The 19,693-nt window shown below is 46.0% G+C and overlaps 1 protein-coding gene across 7 annotated transcripts in view; it reads left to right on the top strand.

Moving 5' to 3' along the window:
• The window catches only part of TCF7 (transcription factor 7), a 224,975-nt gene that overhangs the window by 180,060 nt on the left and 25,222 nt on the right, over window positions 1-19,693 (top strand). For 4 of the 7 annotated variants that reach the window (XM_075344479.1, XM_075344477.1, XM_075344481.1 and 1 more), the window contains one exon: window positions 12,110-12,229. In XM_075344479.1, coding sequence (XP_075200594.1) covers window positions 12,110-12,229 — 120 coding nt within the window. The remainder of the gene's footprint in view (window positions 1-12,109; window positions 12,230-19,693) is intronic. The other 3 variants (XM_075344480.1, XM_075344478.1, XM_075344483.1) reach the window with 1 other exon arrangement.

Below are 19,693 nucleotides of genomic sequence, written 5' to 3'. Positions count from 1 at the left end.
AGGGCCTGGCTTGTCCGGGTACCGCCGATGAAACTGAGCAATCTTCCGGGGTGCCCGAATGTTACCCACCGGTTCCCAGGAATCGTCCTCGGGGGCGTACCCCTGCCAACGTACCAGATACTGAAGCCGACGACGATGGAGCCGGGAGTCAATAATGTCCTCAACCACGAACTGCTCCTCGCCGTCAACCATCACAGGCGGAGGAGGAGGCACGACACGACCATGAAACGTATTAGGAGAAACGGGTTTGAGGAGAGAAACATGAAAGACCGGGTGTACCTTTAGATGGTGCGGTAACCGCAGCCGACAGGCTACAGGGCTCACGATCCCGGTGATCCTAAACGGACCGATGAATTTTTGTCCCAGCTTCTGCGAAGGAACACCCAATCTCAGGTTTTTGGTGGATAACCATACAGAGTCCCCTACCTTATACATGGGTGCCGGTCTCCGGTGAGTGTCTGCCGACCTCTTGTAACGCTCCTGAGCCGTAGCCACAGTGTCCTTTAGAACCTCCAGATTTTGTCGTAGCTCTGTCAATCTGTCCTCCACCGCAGGCACAGAAACCGCAACCGGTGACCTAGGCAAAACATTCGGATGGTAACCCAAGTTAGCGAAAAAGGGCGTTACCTTAGTGGAGCTGCTCTGAGTGTTGTTATACGAAAACTCCGCCAACGGAAGCATCTTCAACCAATCGTCCTGCAGATGGCTGACATAACATCGAAGGTATTGTTCCAGGGTTTGGTTAGTCCGTTCGGTTTGCCCATTTGTCTGAGGATGGTATGCAGAAGACAAACAGACATCAATCTGGAGTGCCGTACAAAACCCCTTCCAGAATCTAGACGTGAACTGCACGCCCCGGTCAGAGATGATCTCGTCTGGTACCCCATGTAATCGGAATACGTTCTGGATAACCAAATCCACTGTCTCTGCGGCTGAGGGAAGACCGGTACACGGAATAAAGTGAGCAGCTTTTGTCAACCGATCCACCACCACTAAAATGGTATTGTGACCGCCTGAGACTGGCAACTCCACAATAAAATCCATTGAGATAGAACCCCAAGGGCGAGATGGAACGGGTAACGGTTGGAGGAGTCCCGTAGGAGCCACACGAGGGACCTTGCACCGGGCACAAACCACACATGAGTGGACATAGTCCTTTACGTCCTTTAAACAGGTAGGCCACCAGAAAAAATGGCTCAGAAATTCCTGCGTCTTCTGTACCCCCCTATGACCGCCCAACACGGAGTCATGAACCAACTTGAGAACCCGAAGTCTTACGGCCTCCGGGACATAAATGCGTCGCTCTCTCAACCACACACCATTCCGAAGAACCAGAGTTACATCATTCGGGGGCGCAGCAAGAAATACGTCACCATCATAGGCCAGCTTGATGTCCTTCCACAAGTCCTGGTCCTGGATTACTCCAACGAAATTGGCATCCGATAACACGGTCTGAGACGGGGTTCCAGGCACGGAGTCCACGGCGTGGATTCGGGACAAGGCATCGGCTTTCCCATTACGTGAACCTGGACGGTATGTAACGATAAAATTGAACTGGTTAAGGAATAGGCTCCAACGGGCTTGCCGTGGAGACAGGCACCTGGCAGATTTAAGAAACTCCAGGTTACGATGATCTGTGAGTACTATCACTTGCTGCGCAGCTCCCTGTAAGTGGTGTCTCCATTCCTTAAAAGCTGAAATAATCGCCAACAATTCCTTGTCCGCAATGTCATAGTTCCTTTCTGCAGGGGACAACCGTCGAGAAAAGAAAGCACACGGATGCAAGAGACTCTTGTCCCCAGTCCTTTGAGAAAGGATTGCCCCTAATGCATAGTCGGAAGCGTCGACTTCCACGATAAAGGGAAGTGCGGGATTCGGATGTACTAATATTGGCGCTGAGGTAAAACATACCTTGAGACGATTGAAAGCTTCCTGGGCCTGGGCGGACCACACAAACTTCTGTCCTTTTTTGGTTAACAGAGTGATGGGACGGACGATCTCTGAAAAGTTACGGATAAAGCGTCGATAAAAGTTGGCAAAACCGACAAAGCGTTGTACCTCTTTGATGTTTCCCGGTTCCGGCCAGTCTAGAATTGCTTGTATCTTGCCAGACTCCATGTTCAGTCCCTGAGGAGAGATGACATAACCTAAGAATTGTATTTGTGAGCAATGGAATTCGCATTTCTCCAGTTTAATGTACAGGTGGTTATCCCTCAGACGGGTCAGTACGGTCTTGACGTGCTCCTGGTGTTCCTGTAGGGAATCAGAAAAGATCAGGATATCATCCAGATAAATCACCATGAATTGGTCCATTATATCCCTAAAAATATCGTTAACTAGATGTTGGAAAGCCGCGGGAGCGTTACAAAGTCCAAAAGGCATCACTAGGTACTCATAATGTCCATACCGACATCGGAACGCGGTCTTCCACTCGTCTCCCGGACGTATGCGAAGTAGATTATATGTCCCACGGAGATCCAATTTAGTGAATATTTTTGCCTGTTGGACTCTCTCCAATAGCTCAGGAATCAACGGTAACGGATATCGGTTCCGGATGGTTATTTTATTCAGTTCCCGGTAGTCAATACAGGGTCTCAGAGTCCCCTCTTTCTTTTTCACGAAAAAATGGGTGCCCCTGCTGGTGAGGTAGACGGGCGAATAAATCCCTTAGCTAGACTTTCATCGATGTACTCTTTTAGTGCTTCTAGCTCAGGTGCCGCCAACGGGTAGACATGCAACCGGGGGTAAAACAGGTACCTGTACAGTGCCCTCCGCATTCGGTGTTACTGGAACCGGTACAGTTGGACTAATGGTCGGACCACTGCGGTGGGAAGGATATTTCCTTAGTCTCCCAATCGATGACTGGATTTGTAGACCGTAGCCACGGAATTCCTAGAATAATCGGAAAATGAGGAGAAGAAATCAACATGAAAACAAGAGTCTCCTGCTGACCCGGCTTCATCACGCATTCTAGGGGTACTGTTTCCCGATCAACTGGTCCAGAAACTAACGGAGATCCGTCTACCGTCTCCATGGTAACCGGTGAGGCTCTTTGCTGAGTCCGGATACCGTGTTTCCTGGCAAAAGAAGAGTCCATGAAATTTCCCCCTGCCCCAGAGTCTATCATTGCCGATGTAGGTATTAGCTGTCCCTCCCACCGGATCTGAATGGGAAGCGAACAATGGGTATATTTCCCTTCTGAGTCCTGCGGTGATGTTGACATTACAGTCAAGGGAAATACCGCATCCAGGTGTCCACTTGCCTCAGAGATATCGGACTCTGCGTCCGTGTTGTCACACTCTGCCATGGCTGCCAATACCTTATTTGGGCGATTTGGACGTCTCGGGCAGTCGATCAAGAAATGGTCCGATTGACCGCAATAGAAACATAAACGCTCACGGAGCCGGTGTTCACGACGTTCGTTGGTCTCTCGCTTTTGCAGAGAGTCCACTTGCATAGGAACGTCCTCGGCCTCCCGTGGGAGCGGGTTCTCTGGAAGGAAAAGCAAGGTTGGTTACTCGGTTTACAGCTGCCCATTTTTCCTGTCTACGTTCCGTCAAGCGGGTATCAATACGCACACAGTGCTGGAGAAACAGTTCAAAATCCCCTGGAGATTCGGAACGGGCTAACTCATCCTTGATGGTACCGGACAAACCTTTTCTGAAAACAGACAATAATGCATTGTTTCCCCAGTCGGTGTCTACCACTAACCTCTTGAACTCAGTGGCGTATTCAACGACAGAACGCTTTCCCTGACGTAAGGAAAGGAGAGCCGATTCAGCGGTAGCACGGCGATTCGGATCATCAAACATTTGCGCCATTGCGGTCAGAAAGTCATCCAGGTGATTTAAACGGATATCCCGATTCTCTATCATAGGATTAGCCCAAGCCAGTGCTCGTGAGGTTAATAACATGATTATACATAACACTTTTGACCGGTCAGAACGGTAATAATCAGCATGTACATCAAAAAACAGTATACATTGGTTGATAAATCCACGAAACTGACTACGATCACCATTGAAACGGAATGGGGGTAACCTAGGCATACCGGCAGCTGATACGGACGTAGTGGGGACGGCTTCCTGAGCCTCCACTCTGACTTGCAAATCCTGAATAGCCGGACCCAGTACCTGGTGATCATGGCCCAGCTGTGCCTCCACATCTCTAAGTTTAGTTTGTACCGCCTCCATCTCCTGCTGCAAGGAGTTAATCATGGAAAAGAGCTGATCTACTCGTGTCTCAGTCATTGCCCCAGCGAAATCCTTTTATGGCCTGAGTATAATGTAATACTATTGTATGTTCTGAGGATTTCGATAGCGTTAGGGCAATGACAACCAGAGACGAGTTCTTGGTACAAATATGTTTATAACAGGTAACCACGATAGGTACACAACGGAACAAACACAGTAGAACAATAATACACGAAATACCTTCCCGAAACGGAGCGAAGGGAATTCCCGGGGCCACGCACCGGACTCCCCCAGGGAGACCACCAAGAGCGAACCCCTATACAGGGACTGTCTGGCAATCACCCCGGAAGGCCTAAATGCGCAGCAGCCGGGACACAAGGGGCAAGTGGTAAAGTCCAGAAGTGTCCGTACGGGATGATAGTCCAGAGTGGTTACGAACTGGAAGGTACCGGGCAGAAGTGCTGACCGAAGATGGCAGACGGAGTCCGGGAACAGCTTGAAGAAAACGGGGTACGGTCCAGAGACGGTGTCGGTAGTCTTTCAGGAGGATCCAAAGGCAATCAAGAATTAGGAGCAGCAAAGCAGGAGCAAACAGCAAGCAGTATACTCAGGCACTGGACTAGGCTTAGAGGCGGCCTTTTAAGCAGCTGGACAGGAAGTAGGGCAACAGAACAGTAAACTCCATCTTAACCGAGGGCAAGCTCTTTCAAAAGAGAACTGGAAATCCCGGAAACCTGACACCACCAAAGCGAATAGACAATTCTCTATTGCTCCTCCTTCTAGACCTGTCCTCTGCCTTTGACACAGTCGATTACTCTCTATCGATCCTCTGTTTCCTTGGAATCCAAGACCTTGCCCTCTTTTAGATCTCCTTATACCTTTCTAACGTCACATTTAGCTTCTCACATTTCTATACTACCTCCTCCTCAATGCATCTCTGTTGGTGTCCCTCACGGCTCTGTCTTGGAACCCCTACATGTCCCAGGCCAAAGGTACACAACTGCTTGAGTCCCATAGCTTTCAGTAATGTCTATACGCTGATAATACTCGGATCTCGCACCTTGAGATTGTGGACAGCAGGAGGTGACTTGGAGGCCATATCTTCCTTCTTATCATCATGCTTCCTAAAGCTCAATGTGGACAAATCCAAACTAATCATCTTTCCTCCATGCCACTTAGGGGTGCTTCACACACAGCGAGATCGCTGCCGAGATCGCTGCTGAGTCACGCTTTTTGTGACGCAGCAGTGACCTCATTAGCGATCTCGCTGTGTGTGACACTGAGCAGCGATCTGGCCCCTGCTGCGAGATCGCTGCTCGTTACACACAGCCCTGGTTCGTTTTCTTCAAAGCCGCTCTCCTGCTGTGACACACAGATCGCTGTGTGTGACAGCGAGAGAGCGACAAATGAAGCGAGCAGGGAGCAGGAGCCGGCGTCTGACAGCTGAGGTAAGCTGTATCCAAGATAAACATCGGGTAACCAAGGTGGTTACCCGATATTTACCTTAGTTACCAGCCTCTGCAGCTCTCACGCTGCCTGTGCTGCCGGCTCCGGCTCTCTGCACATGTAGCTGCTGTACACATCGGGTTAATTAACCCGATGTGTACAGCAGCTAGGAGAGCAAGGAGCCAGCGCTAAGCAGTGTGCGCGGCTCCCTGCTCTCTGCACATGTAGCTGCATTACACATCGGGTTAATTAACCCGATGTGTACTGTAGCTAGGAGAGCAAGGAGCCAGCGCTCAGTGTGCGCGGCTCCCTGCTCCCTGCTCACACTGGTAACTAATGTAAACATCGGGTAACCATACCCGATGTTTACCTTAGTTACCAGTCTCTGCAGCTTCCAGACGGCGGCTCCGTGCAAGCGCAGCGTCGCTTGCACGTCGCTGCTGGCTGGGGGCTGTTCACTGGTCGCTGGTGAGATCTGCCTGTTTGACAGCTCACCAGCGACCATGTAGCGATGCAGCAGCGATCCTGACCAGGTCAGATCGCTGGTCGGATCGCTGCTGCATCGCTAAGTGTGAAGGTACCCTTAATCCCTTACCTTATCTATCTATTACAACCTGCACCAGAAGTCCGCTGCTTCAGAGTAAGGATACCGTCACACTAAACGACGTACCAGCGATTCCGACCTGGTCAGAATGGCTGGTACATTGCTACAGGGTCGCTAGTGAGCTGTCAAACAGTCAGATCTTCCCAACGACGCAGCAACGATCCGGCGACCCATAACGATCTGTACAACGATACGGGGGTCGCTGGGACCCTGTGACATAGCACGATTCAAATCTTGATTAGTAACATAGGCGTGCATTTACATTGCCTTTTCCGCGCCCCCCTCTGCTCCAATTGGTGGTCATAACTGCGTTGTGACTGGGCGGCCTTGCCTTTAGAGAAGGCAACATAATAGCGCTTCCATCCTTTATTCTGGTTTGCAGATCCAGAAGAACTGTTGAATGGATGAAGCGATGCAGAATGGACTGTATTACGATCTGCTGCTACATGCGGTCCGGGACATGTGAATTCAGCCCTCTGAAATGTACTGCGATCTACAAGCCAGAACAGAGGATGGAAGCGGCAAATCCAAACGCAGTAGCGAACACCAATCGGAACAGAGAGGGCGCGGAAAACAACGAAGATGCACGCCTATGTGAGTCGTGAACGAGGTCGTTGGTTAAGGTGTCAAACACACCGATGCGTGCTGCCCTGTGGGAGCCCGACGACCAAAAAATAAACCAGAGCAGTGTGTAACGATCAGCGATTTCACAGCAGGGGCAAGGCCGCTGCTTAGTGTCACACACAGCGAGATGTTGATGAGGTCTCTGGTACGTCACAAAACCTGTGACTCGCTATGTGAGAAGTACCCTTAACCCTCGATTCTGCCTTGTCCTTGAAACTGTACACCCAAGCTCTTACCAGTTTGTGCCACCTCCAACTCAAAAATATTTTCAGAATCTTTTCATCAACCGAAACTAAAACTACTAAAATGCTTTGCATGCCATGATCTCCTGCCTTAACAACTGCAACATACTCCTCTGTGATCTTCCTGCTAAAGTCTTGCACCTCTCCAGAACATCCTTAACTCTGCTGCTTTACTAGTTCACCTCTCTACCACTACTCTTCCTTCGCTGCTCCTCTGCAAATCCTTTCATCGTCTCCAAATTCTCTAGCTTTTCCAGTTCTAACTACTAACAGTGACCTACAGAGCCATCTATATTCTGTCTCCTTTCTATATCTCTCAACTAATCTACCAATACCGTATTTTTCGGACTATAAGATGCACCGGACCATAAGACACACCCTGGTTTTAGAGGAGGAAAATAGGAAAATAAAATTTTAAGCAAACAATGTGGTCATGACACACTGTTATGGTGCGAGGATCTGCTGCTGACACTGTTATGGGGGTAATGTCCTCAAATTCTCTACTAAGGTACCCCATCCTGGTAATGAGCCTCCTGCCTTGTATATGATCCCCATCCTTGTATATATGTACCCTATCCTGGTATATGCCTTTATCCTGTTATATACTGGCATCCTGCTATATACCCCCATCCTGCTATATACTGCCATCCTGGAATATGCTCTCATCCTGATATATATCCCCATCCTGCTATATACCCCCATCCTGCTATATGGCATGTATGCTGTGTCACACACAAAAAAAAACGTTTATACTCACCTTTCCTCGCTCCATGCAGCATCGCTCCTCCTCCTGTCAGTGCCAGCAGCAGCGCTGATCTGTGTGGAGCCGTCACCGTTGTCTACAGCATCGCTCCTCTTCCTGTCTGCCTGTCAGCTGACCTGCGTGGAGACCAGCGGCGCGCACAGCGATGACGTCATCGCTGTGCTCACCGCTCTCTGCACAGATCAGCTGGCCGGTACACACAGGAGGAGATCGCGACGCTGCAGGGAAGTGACCGGTGAGTATACCGTAATATTCACTGTGTCCTGCACTGATAATGATGCACGGAGGGCAGTGAATACAGCCGCACATGATCACTCCAGGCTGTAGTTACCAGGGGTGATCATGCGGGCCGGCTGTTAATTATGCGCGCACCCCCCGCCCATCATCCTTCCCACCTGTCAGAGTTGGCTTCAGCGCTGAGGGATGATGGGCGGGAGGACGGGCGTGCATATGTAATGAGCGGACCCACGTGGTCAAGGCAGGCGCTGCTACAGCCTACTCGTGCCCCCGATGACCCGCTCCACCGCAGCACCCTCAATCCCCGCAGCCACATTCAGACTATAAGATGCACCCGCCAATTTTCCCCTACATTTGGGGGGGAAAAAGTGCGTCTTATAGTGCGAAAAATACGGTAATTTCCCACACGTAATCTCCAGTTCTCCCGACACCTTCTCTCCTCCACAGTTGTGTATTCCTCACTCAATCGTCTACAAGACTTCTCTCAACTATCCCCCCCATCCTCTGGAATCCTATACCCCAAAACATCCAATTTTCTACCACATTCTAAACTTTCAGATAGAACTTGACAGCTACCACCTCACTACCACTGGAGCTGCTGTAACCCCCCAACCTACTTTCTCTTTCCACTTTATCATATAGGCAGTAAACCCACAAGGGCAAGGTCCTCTGCAATCTCCAGTCTGCCATTGTTAAGCTGGGTTCACACTAAACGACAGCGACAACGACGTCGCTGTTACGTCACCATTTTCGGTGACGTAACAGCGACCTTGTAAGTCGCTGTTATGATCGCTGCTTAGCTGTCAAACACAGCAGAAGCAGCGATCATAAGGTCGCTGTGCTACATGTTCAGAGAGCAGGGAGCCGCGCTTAGCGCTGGCTCCTTGCTCTCCTGCAGCACACATCGGGTTAATTAACCCGATGTGTGCTGCAGCTACATGTCACAGTTCAGAGAGCAGGGAGCCGCGCTTAGCGCTGGCTCCTTGCTCTCCTGCAGCACACATCGGGTTAATTAACCCGATGTGTGCTGCAGCTACATGTCACAGTTCAGAGAGCAGGGAGCCGCGCGCACTGCTTAGCGCTGGCTCCTTGCTCTCCTTGCTACAGTATACATCGGGTTAATTACCCGATGCATACTGCAGCCACATGTCACAGTGCAGGAGCCGGCACTGGCAGCAAGAGCGGAGGCTGGTAACCAGCGTAAACATCGGGTAACCAGGGAAAGGTCTTCCCTTGGTTACCCGATGTTTACGCTGGTTACAGCTTACCGCAGCTGCCAGTGCCGGCTCCTGCTCGCTTCATTTCGTCGCTCTCTCGCTGTCACACACAGCGATGTGTGTGTCACAGCGGGAGAGTGACGACCAAAAAATGAAGCTGGACATTCAGCAACGACCGGCGACCTCACAGCAGGGGCCAGGTCGTTGCTGGATGTCACACACAGCGACAGCGACGGGACGTCGCTGCAACGTCACAGAAAATGGTGACGTAGCAGCGACGTCGTTGTCGCTGTGTGTGACACCAGCTTTAGTTTGATCACTGTAATTTTATATGTAACCTGTTTACACATGTACAGCACTATGGAGTCAATGGTGCTCTAAAAATAAATAATAATAATAATAATAATAATAGTGGATTTAATACTTAAAAATGGCCAATTTTTTATTCCTATTCTTTGTTCACAATGGCACAGACTAACCATCACCAAGCAGACCAAAAATGCTCACCAAGCATAAGCAGTTTAAAAAGAACAAGAACTTGACATCCTGGTTTAAAATATTATGAAGCTGCTACTCATGAAATGGTCAAGCACATTGCAGATTGTGCTGAAAGAGAAAAATTAATGAGTAGACTACAATAGTTGGTCTAAATTTGGCAAAGAAATAACATCTAAAGATCTCTTACCTGAGCTGGAGACAACTACAGTGAAGTTTTCAACGTCCGCTGTACATTGAATAAAACGTAGTTGGTAAAGGCTTAAGAAAAGCATAAAAAAAGTCTGTCAATTTGGACAAAATTTATATTGGTAAAAAGACAATCATGAGGGAAAATGTTTACGAATAGATGAAACCAAACTTTTTGTCAATGAATACTAGTGTTTTCTTTATAATCAACGCAAAGAAACCTATAAAAAACAGGTCACCTACCTCCAGTGAAACATGATGGTGGATCCATAATTTTGTTTTCCGGCTTTGAGGCTTCTGGGACTGGAGTCCTTGAATGTGTAACAAAAACAATTTCCTTCCACCTCCAACATGCAGGGTTTCAGTAAGTCCTCATGGATTTAAAATAATAGAATTCAAACCTGTTGAAGGATTCCTGTTGTTTACAATACAGTGAATATGTTGCAAGTGCTCTTGATGTGATTTATGCTTGGATTTCATGGAGATAAGGAATTTAAGAATTCCTTGAATGTAATCAGAACAAAGTTTGTGGGTGTTTTTTTAATCTCAATGGTCACAAGAACAATGAAATCGTACGATTATCACAGCATTGTAGAAATCTGCTGTTGGGAAAAGAAATCCTTCAAATATCCAAGATTTTGACAAAATTGCAGTGGAAAAGTGGAAGAAATTATCAACAGAGTGGTGCAAAAAGCTTATATTTGGCTAGAAAAATTGTCTGGAGGCCATGAATTTTGTCATTGTGAGTGGTCAGATATTCGGGAAATTAGGCAGCGCAGACCTGGCTGTCAATCAGCATGACTTCAGCAGTCATGCCACGTCAACAGAGCAGAAAAGAAGCCGCTGCTCTGTCCGTGTGACAACAGCAGAAGACGCTGAATCGCCAGAAAAAGTGGTCTGTGATCACTGCCGAGCACAACAGACATGTGGTTAGAAACTAGCTGCCTATCAGTGTTTAGGCACATTGTTAAAAAAAAGGTCCCACGTAACCCTTCTAAGTACCTGTAGTGTGTATGAAAACGTTATTCCTCCTACAGGCTACCGAGCTTTGGTCACAGGACAACAGCTTTAGTTTAGTGTTGACACCTGGACTTATATACTTGTAACTTCACTCGATGTTGTCATCCTAAACTTGAGCTAATAATATATTTGACTGTTTTTGTATATTTTAGATCCCTTTTATTCACCCTTCAGATAAGATCACTAAAGCTGATTTAAAGGGAATCTGTCACTAGGTTTTTAACACCTAATCTGAGAGCAGCATAATGTAGGGGCGGAAACCCTGATTCCAGTGATGTGTCACTTACTGGGCTGCTTAGTGTAGTTTTGATAAAATCACTGTTTAATCTGCAGTCGATTATCATTAGAGGACTACTTGGCCTGCTGTCAGGTAGTCCTGGATATTTATGAGTTTTGTATAAGGTCTCGACTCCACTTGCATTTTACACGGAGAAGTGCAATCCAATAAAACATCAGATTGCAGTCGTAAAACTATGGGGCAGTGTCCATCTTGGATTCTTTTCTCATGCCATATCTGCATAAGAAAAGAATCGCTACATGCTGTATTTGGCAGTCTAAGGGTGTACGTGAAACATCGCACTGCACTCGAATGTCATCCAAGTGCAGTGTGATATATGCACAGACAGACAACAGAGAACAGGGAGAAATTCTCTGTACCTCTTCTCCGTACCTGTAGTCCGATCACGAAATTGGATCACAGTCGCATGACACTCGGCTCACACTCGCAGCAGAACATGAGCAGAGGGTCACTGGCATATCGCTTCTAATGCTCTCGCATAGGCTGCCATAAGCAAGTAGAGCTTAAGGCCTAACTGCTAGATCTACAGCAGAGAAAACACTGATTTTATCAAAATGACAGCAAACAGCTCAGTAAGTGACACATCACTGGAATCAGGATCTCTGTCTCTACATTATGCTACTCTCAGATGGGAGAGCAAAAATCTGGTGACAGATTCCCTTTAAGAAGACTTTGCGTAATTCCAGTCATTTATTATGCCTGTTTTTTCCAATAACCCCGAGCATGTATGTTTATTTCCATGGTGACACCGCACAATATTAATTAATGTTATTTTTTTTAGTGGCACGCACTGTCCAGAGAGGAACAAGCAAAGTACTATGAACTAGCTAGGAAAGAGAGGCAGCTCCATATGCAGCTCTACCCTGGCTGGTCTGCACGGGACAACTATGTAAGTAGTGAAGTATGTATTCCCATCATCTCTATTATATTACTACTATCAAAAGTGTCTGTTATTGGTGTGTGACCTCTTTATGTATCTTGATGCATCTATGGTACAAGAACTATTAAAAAGCTATTCTTAAGTTGTCTCTTGAGCTGCTCAAAGCTGTGCAGGCTCCTTACTTCCTAGTTGCTTTTAGAATGGGCACTCCTGTATAATTGACAGTTCTGATCAAGAGTTTGGACTGTCAGTGTTTGTTCTGAATTCCAAATACACTGTAATGGCTATATTTACATATTGAGATAACAGGGCATTTGATCAAGCACACAACTCAGTGTGAGGGCTGTTATTAGGAGATCTGCACTGGAACTGCCTATGGTGGGGGCAGGAGGGCTGGTGATTTTATATGAGCGATAACCGCAACTCGGTCAGAATCTCACAGTGAGATGATCAGCTAATTGCTGTATAGAAATCAATGTGCTGGAGAGAGCGGACTGGGGTGTTTGGGGTTGGCTCGGAATTTAACCACTGTGTATACTCAGCCAGGCTCTAGAGGCTGAGCTCCTTGGAAACAACCTGTACACTATGTAAGATAAAAGCTCTCACAGCAAGAAAATGAAAGCAGATGATAAAGCAAGTTAATTGCAATCTTGCTTGTTTACATGTCATCTAAGTAAAGGTACCGTCACACTAAGCGACGCTCAAGTGATCCCACCAGCAATCTGACCTGGCAGGGATCACTGGAGCGTCGCTACATGGTCGCTGGTGATCTGTCAAACAGGCAGATCTCACCAGTGACCAGCCCCCAGCCACCAGCAACGCGTGGAAGCGATTCTGCGCTTGGTAACTAAGGTAAATATTGGGTAACCAAGCGCTTGGTTACCCAATATTTACCTTGGTTACCAGCGCACACTGCTTAGCGCTGGCTCCCTACACTCGTAGCCAGAGTACACATCGGGTTAATAAGCAAACCGTTTTGCTTATTAACCCGATGTGTACTCTGGCTACGTGTGCAGGGAACCAGCACTGACAGCCTGAGAGCGGCTCACGCTAGTAACTAAGGTAAATACCGGGTAACCAAGCAAAGCACTTTGCTTGGTTACCCGATATTTACCTTGGTTACAGCTTACCGCAGGCTGTCAGAAGCTGGCTCCCAGCTCCCTGCACATTCAGTTGTTGCTCTCTCGCTGTCACACACATTGATGTGCGCTTCACAGCGGGAGAGCAACAACTAAAAAATGGTTCAGGACATTCAGCAACAACCAGCGACCTCACAGCAGGGGCCAGGTTGTTGCTGGATGTCACACACAGCAACATGGCTAGCAAGATCGCTGTTGCGTCACAAAAACCGTGCCTCAGCAGTGATGTTGCTAGCGATGTCACTTAAGTGAGACGTGGCCTTTACTAAATCAGTGAGAATAGCCCTTTAATTGAACACCAATACATTTTTCCTCATTGTAAATGCAGCTGTGAATTTTCTTAATGAGTGCTTCATTTAAGATATTGTAACAAATCAGTCATTAGAAAAACATTAAAGCACAATCTGTGTTTTAATTTGTATTTCATAATTCAATAGTACACATGAAAATAAGCAACTTTCTTGGCCAGAATTGATCAGTCATTATCAAAATTCTGAATTCTGAGGTAAAATCTGTATTCAGTGAAGACTTTCTCATTACTGAGATAGGAGATGGCAGTTTTTATTGATGAGATTGTATGTCAACGGGAGGAGGGAGGAGCTAGAGGCAGAGGGAGGGGTTAGATGCAGAAGGAGGAGCTAGAGCCAGGGCTCCGCCCTCTCCTCCCTCTTCTATCTACATAAAATCTCATCAGTAACTGCCATCTCCTATCTCAGTAATGGGAAAGTCTGTCTGATAGCTGCAGCTTGTACTGAGCAGTGTGAGATTTCAACAGCAGGGAAGAGGACTCTGAGCAGCTGTCAATCAGGCAAAAATGGTCAAAAATGGAATCAAGCTTTCATAAAGCTTATTTATTTCATATACAGAGTCTGTATGTCATGGCATTTCAGGTAAAATCACCAGAATCGTTGATGGTAAGTCTAAGATACCGTATATATATAATATTATTATACAAAGAAGGATAAGTTAGCAATACAGGCAAGAACATAATGGATGAAGTTTAATGTTGATAAATGTAGAGTAATGCACTTAGGCCAGAGCAATCCTATTGCCACATATACAGTATATGAAAACATATAGAACAGGAGAAGGACTTGTATATTCTGGTTACACGTGAGCTGGTCACCAGTACTCAATGTCAGGCAGCAGCTGCAAAAGCAAAAAGGATTTTAAGGTGTATAAAAAAAAGATTCAAATGTATTATTTCCCCTTTATAAATTATTTGTGAGACTACATTGTTAACATGGGACTGAAGTTTAGACTCCACTTTGTGAAAAGATATAGGCGACCTAGAGATGCTTCACTTGTGAATAAATTATAAAATGGTATAGAAGGTTTCTTTTATGCCGGATTCACACATCATGAGTCATCGACCAAGTACGGGCCATGATACACAAACTGTCCGGGGGTCTCTTGACCCAAAACATGACAGCCTCATAGGCATATACAGTTGAAACCAGAGGTTTACATACACTATCTAAACAGACACATCTGCATGTTTTTCTCACTATCTGACATGAAACCAGAATAAACCTTTCCCGTTTCAGGTAAATTAGGAACTAAAATTATTTATATTTGCCAAATGCCAGAATAATGAGAGAGAAAATGTTTTAAGGCATTATTATTGTTTTCTGCAAAGTCAAAAGTTTACGTACACTTAAGGCTACTTTACATGCTGCGATATCGGTCCCGATATCGCTAGCGTGGGTACTCGCCCCCATCTGTTGTGCTACACGGGCAAATTGCTGCCCGTGCCGCACAACATCGCGCAGACCCGTCACACATACTTACCTGCCCGGCGACGTCGCTGTGACCGGCGAACCGCCCCCTTTCTAAGGGGGCGGTCCGTGCGGCGTCACAGCGACGTCACTGAGCGGCCGCCCAATAGAAGCGGAGGGGCGGAGATGAGTGGACGGAACATCCCGCCCACCTCCTTCCTTCCTCATAGCGGCCGGGAGGCAGGTAAGGAGAGGTTCCTCGTTCCTGCGGCGTCACACATAGCGATGTGTGCTGCCGCAGGAGCGACGAACTACATCGTTACTGCTGCAGTAACGATAATCGAGAATGGACCCCCATGTCACCGATGTGCGATTTTGCACGTTTTTGCAACGATGCAAAATTGCTCATCGGTGTCACATGCAGCAACATCGCTAATGCGGCCGGATGTGCGTCACAAATTCCGTGACCCCAACGACTCCGCATTAGCGATGTCGCAGCGTGTAAAGCCCCCTTAAGGGGTACTTTGCACGCTGCGACATTGCCCGAGCGATCTCGTTGGGGTCACGGAATTTGTGCTGCACATCCGGTCGCTTTAGCGATGTCTTTGCGTGTGACACCGATGAGCGATTTTGAATCATCACAAAAACGTTCAAAATCGCTCATCGGTGACATGGGGGTCCATTCTCAAATATCGCTGCTGATCGGTGTACGAAGTAGTTTGTCGCTCCTGCGTCAGCACACATATCGCTATGTGTGACACCGCAGGAACGAGGAACCTCACCTTACCTGCGGCCGCCGACAATGTGGAAGGAAGCAGGTGGGCGGGATGTTACTTCCCGCTCATCTCCGCCCCTACGCTTCTATTGTGCCGCGGTTCAGTGACGCTGCTGTGACTCTGAACGAACCGCCCCCTTAGAAAGGAGGCGGTTCGCCGGTTACAGCGACGTCGCTAGGCAGGTAAGTAGTGTGACGGGTTCGCGCGATGTTGTGCGCCACGGGCAGCGATTTGCCCGTGTCGCACAACCGATGGGGCGGGTACGCACGCTAGCGATATCTGTCACGATATCGCAGCATGTAAAGCGGCCTTTAGAGTATTATGCCTTTAAACAATATGGGACAGCCCATATGATGATGTCATGTGTTTGGAAGCCTCTGATAGGTTTATTGGCAACATCTGAGTTAATTAGAGACACCTTTGGATGTATTTTAATGCACACCTGAAACACACTGCTTCTTTGTGTAGCATCATGGGAAAGTCAAAAGAAATTAGCCAAGATCTCAAGAAGAAAATTGTGGACTTGCACAAGTCTGGTTCTTCCTGGGATGCAATTTCCAGATACCTGAAGGTGCATCATTCATCTGTACAAACAATTATACACAAGTACAAGCAAGATGGGAATGTCCAGTCATCACACCACTGAGGAAGGTGACGAGTTCTGTGTACTAGAGATGAACGTGCTTTGCTCAAACTTGTGCATATCAACCCAAAAACAAAAGCAGAAGACCTTGTGAAGATGCTGCAGAAGAGGGGGTGGAATCCAACAACAAAAAACGTTTTCATTCAGGGAACATATCCATCATTAAAATCCCGTTTATTAGTACTAATTAAAATCCATTACACATACAGACATGGAGACGCGGTTGACGCGTTTCGGAAGACAGTCTTCCTTAGTCGTAACCATAACAAACATAAAATCAAAGTAAACTTAAATAACAAAAAAGGGGGACGGAACAGGTAGGAGGAAAAATGCAATTACATTGATCAGCAACATCTGAGAAAAACCATCCAAAATAGTGCACTTAACTCTGAGTGCCTAAAAAGAACGCCACCACTATATATATATATATATATATATATATATATATATATATATATATAAAACCTAGATATGGTTGGTTGTATATGCTAAATTACATGATTCATAAATATAGATATAACAATGATATGTAACTCTAGATAACCGTACCATATACGGTAGGTGGGCAAAAAAAAACAACTATCTATAATGCTAACAAATACCTATACAGATATAAGCACATAAAAGTGCAGAAAAAAAGCAAGGTAATAATTACTATTGTTGTTATAAATAGAACAAACATGACTTCTCTCTATATCATCGGCAGGAAAATATACCTATACTTACACTGAAAACTGGATGATAAATATAGCCTTAGCGACACCGCAGATTTAAACAGTGTGAATGATATTATAAAAAAAAAATAACTAAAAAATAAAAAAAATCACCACTCTAGACTAACAAGTTCATAATAAATATCTGCGCTGCACAGGTGGAAAAACTACCTTTAAAGCTGACATACAGTTAGGTCCAGAAATATTTGGACAGTGACACAATTTTCGCGAGTTGGGCTCTGCATGCCACCACATTGCATTTGAAATGAAACCTCTACAACAGAATTCAAGTGCAGATTGTAACGTTTAATTTGAAGGTTTGAACAAAAATATCTGATAGAAATTGTAGGAATTGTACACATTTCTTTACAAACACTCCACATTTTAGGAGGTCAAAAGTAATTGGACAAATAAACCAAACCCAAACAAAATATTTTTATTTTCAATATTTTGTTGCAAATCCTTTGGAGGCAATCACTGCCTTAAGTCTGGAACCCATGGATATCACCAAACGCTGGGTTTCCTCCTTCTTAATGCTTTGCCAGGCCTTTACAGCCGCAGCCTTCAGGTCTTGCTTGTTTGTGGGTCTTTAAGTCTTAAGTCTGGATTTGAGCAAGTGAAATGCATGCTCAATTGGGTTAAGATCTGGTGATTGACTTGGCCATTGCAGAATGTTCCACTTTTTTGCACTCATGAACTCCTGGGTAGCTTTGGCTGTATGCTTGGGGTCATTGTCCATCTGTACTATGAAGCGCCGGCCGATCAACTTTGCGGCATTTGGCTGAATCTGGGCTGAAAGTATATCCCGGTACACTTCAGAATTCATCCGGCTACTCTTGTCTGCCGTTATGTCATCAATAAACACAAGTGACCCAGTGCCATTGAAAGCCATGCATGCCCATGCCATCACGTTGTCTCCACCATGTTTTACAGAGGATGGGGTGTGCCTTGGATCATGTGCCGTTCCCTTTCTTCTCCAAACTTTTTTCTTCCCATCATTCTGGTACAGGTTGATCTTTGTCTCATCTGTCCATAGAATACTTTTCCAGAACTGAGCTGGCTTCATGAGGTGTTTTTCAGCAAATTTAACTCTGGCCTATTTTTGGAATTGATGAATGGTTTGCATCTAGATGTGAACCCTTTGTATTTACTTTCATATAGTCTTCTCTTTACTGTTGACTTAGAGACAGATACACCTACTTCACTGAGAGTGTTCTGGACTTCAGTTGATGTTGTGAACGGGTTCTTCTTCACCAAAGAAAGTATGCGGCGATCATCCACCACTGTTGTCATCCGTGGACGCCCAGGCCTTTTTGAGTTCCCAAGCTCACCAGTCAATTCCTTTTTTCTCAGAATGTACCCGACTGTTGATTTTGCTACTCCAAGCATGTCTGCTATCTCTCTGATGGATTTTTTCTTTTTTTTCAGCCTCAGGATGTTCTGCTTCACCTCAATTGAGAGTTCCTTAGACCGCATGTTGTCTGGTCACAGCAACAGCTTCCAAATGCAAAACCACACACCTGTAATCAACCCCAGACCTTTTAACTACTTCATTGATTACAGGTTAACGAGGGAGACGCCTTGCAGCCCTTAGAGTCCCTTGTCCAATTACTTTTGGTCCCTTGAAAAAGAGGAGGCTATGCATTACAGAGCTATGATTCCTAAACCCTTTCTCCGATTTGGATGTGAAAACTCTCATATTGCAGCTGGGAGTGTGCACTTTCAGCCCATATTATATATATAATTGTATTTCTGAACATGTTTTTGTAAACAGCTAAAATAACAAAACTTGTGTCACTGTCCAAATATTTCTGGCCCTGACTGTATGTTTGTATAAATATAAGCACTAAAAAAGTGCAGGGAAAACCACAAGGTAATAATTATTACTGATTATTGTTGATAAAGATAGATGTAATCTTGTGAAGATGCTGGTGGAAGCTGGTAAGATTGTGTCATTATCCACAGTGAAATGAGTACTGTATCAACTTGGGCTGAAAGGCCACTCTGCCAGGAAGAAGCCATTGCTCCAAAAGAAACATAAAAAAGCCAGATTAATGCTTACAAATAAACACAGGACAAAGCCCTTAATTTTGGAGACATGTCCGGTGATCTGACGAAACTAAAATTTAACTGTTTGACCATTGTTACATTTGGAGGAAAAAGGGAGAATCTTTGAAGCTTAAGAACACCATCCCAATTGTGAAACATGGGGATGGCAGCAACATGTTGTGGGGTTGTTTTGATGCAGGAGGAACTGGTGTACTTCACAAAATAGATGGCTTCATGAGGAAAGAAGAATATGTGGCAATACTGAAGCAACATCTCAAAACATTAGCCAGGAACTGAAAGCTTGGGTGGAAATGGGTCTTCCAAATGGACAATGACCCGAAGCATACTGCCAAACTGGTTACAAAGTGGTTTACGAATAACAAAGTCAATGTTTTGGAGTGGCCATCAGAAAGCCCTGATCTCAATCCTATTGAACAGTTATTGGCA

The sequence above is a fragment of the Anomaloglossus baeobatrachus genome, chromosome 4 (assembly GCF_048569485.1).
Source record: "Anomaloglossus baeobatrachus isolate aAnoBae1 chromosome 4, aAnoBae1.hap1, whole genome shotgun sequence".
NCBI classification, from domain to species: domain Eukaryota; kingdom Metazoa; phylum Chordata; class Amphibia; order Anura; family Aromobatidae; genus Anomaloglossus; species Anomaloglossus baeobatrachus.
Note: the sequence above shows the minus strand (reverse complement) of the source record. Positions and strands in the feature narration are given on the sequence as shown.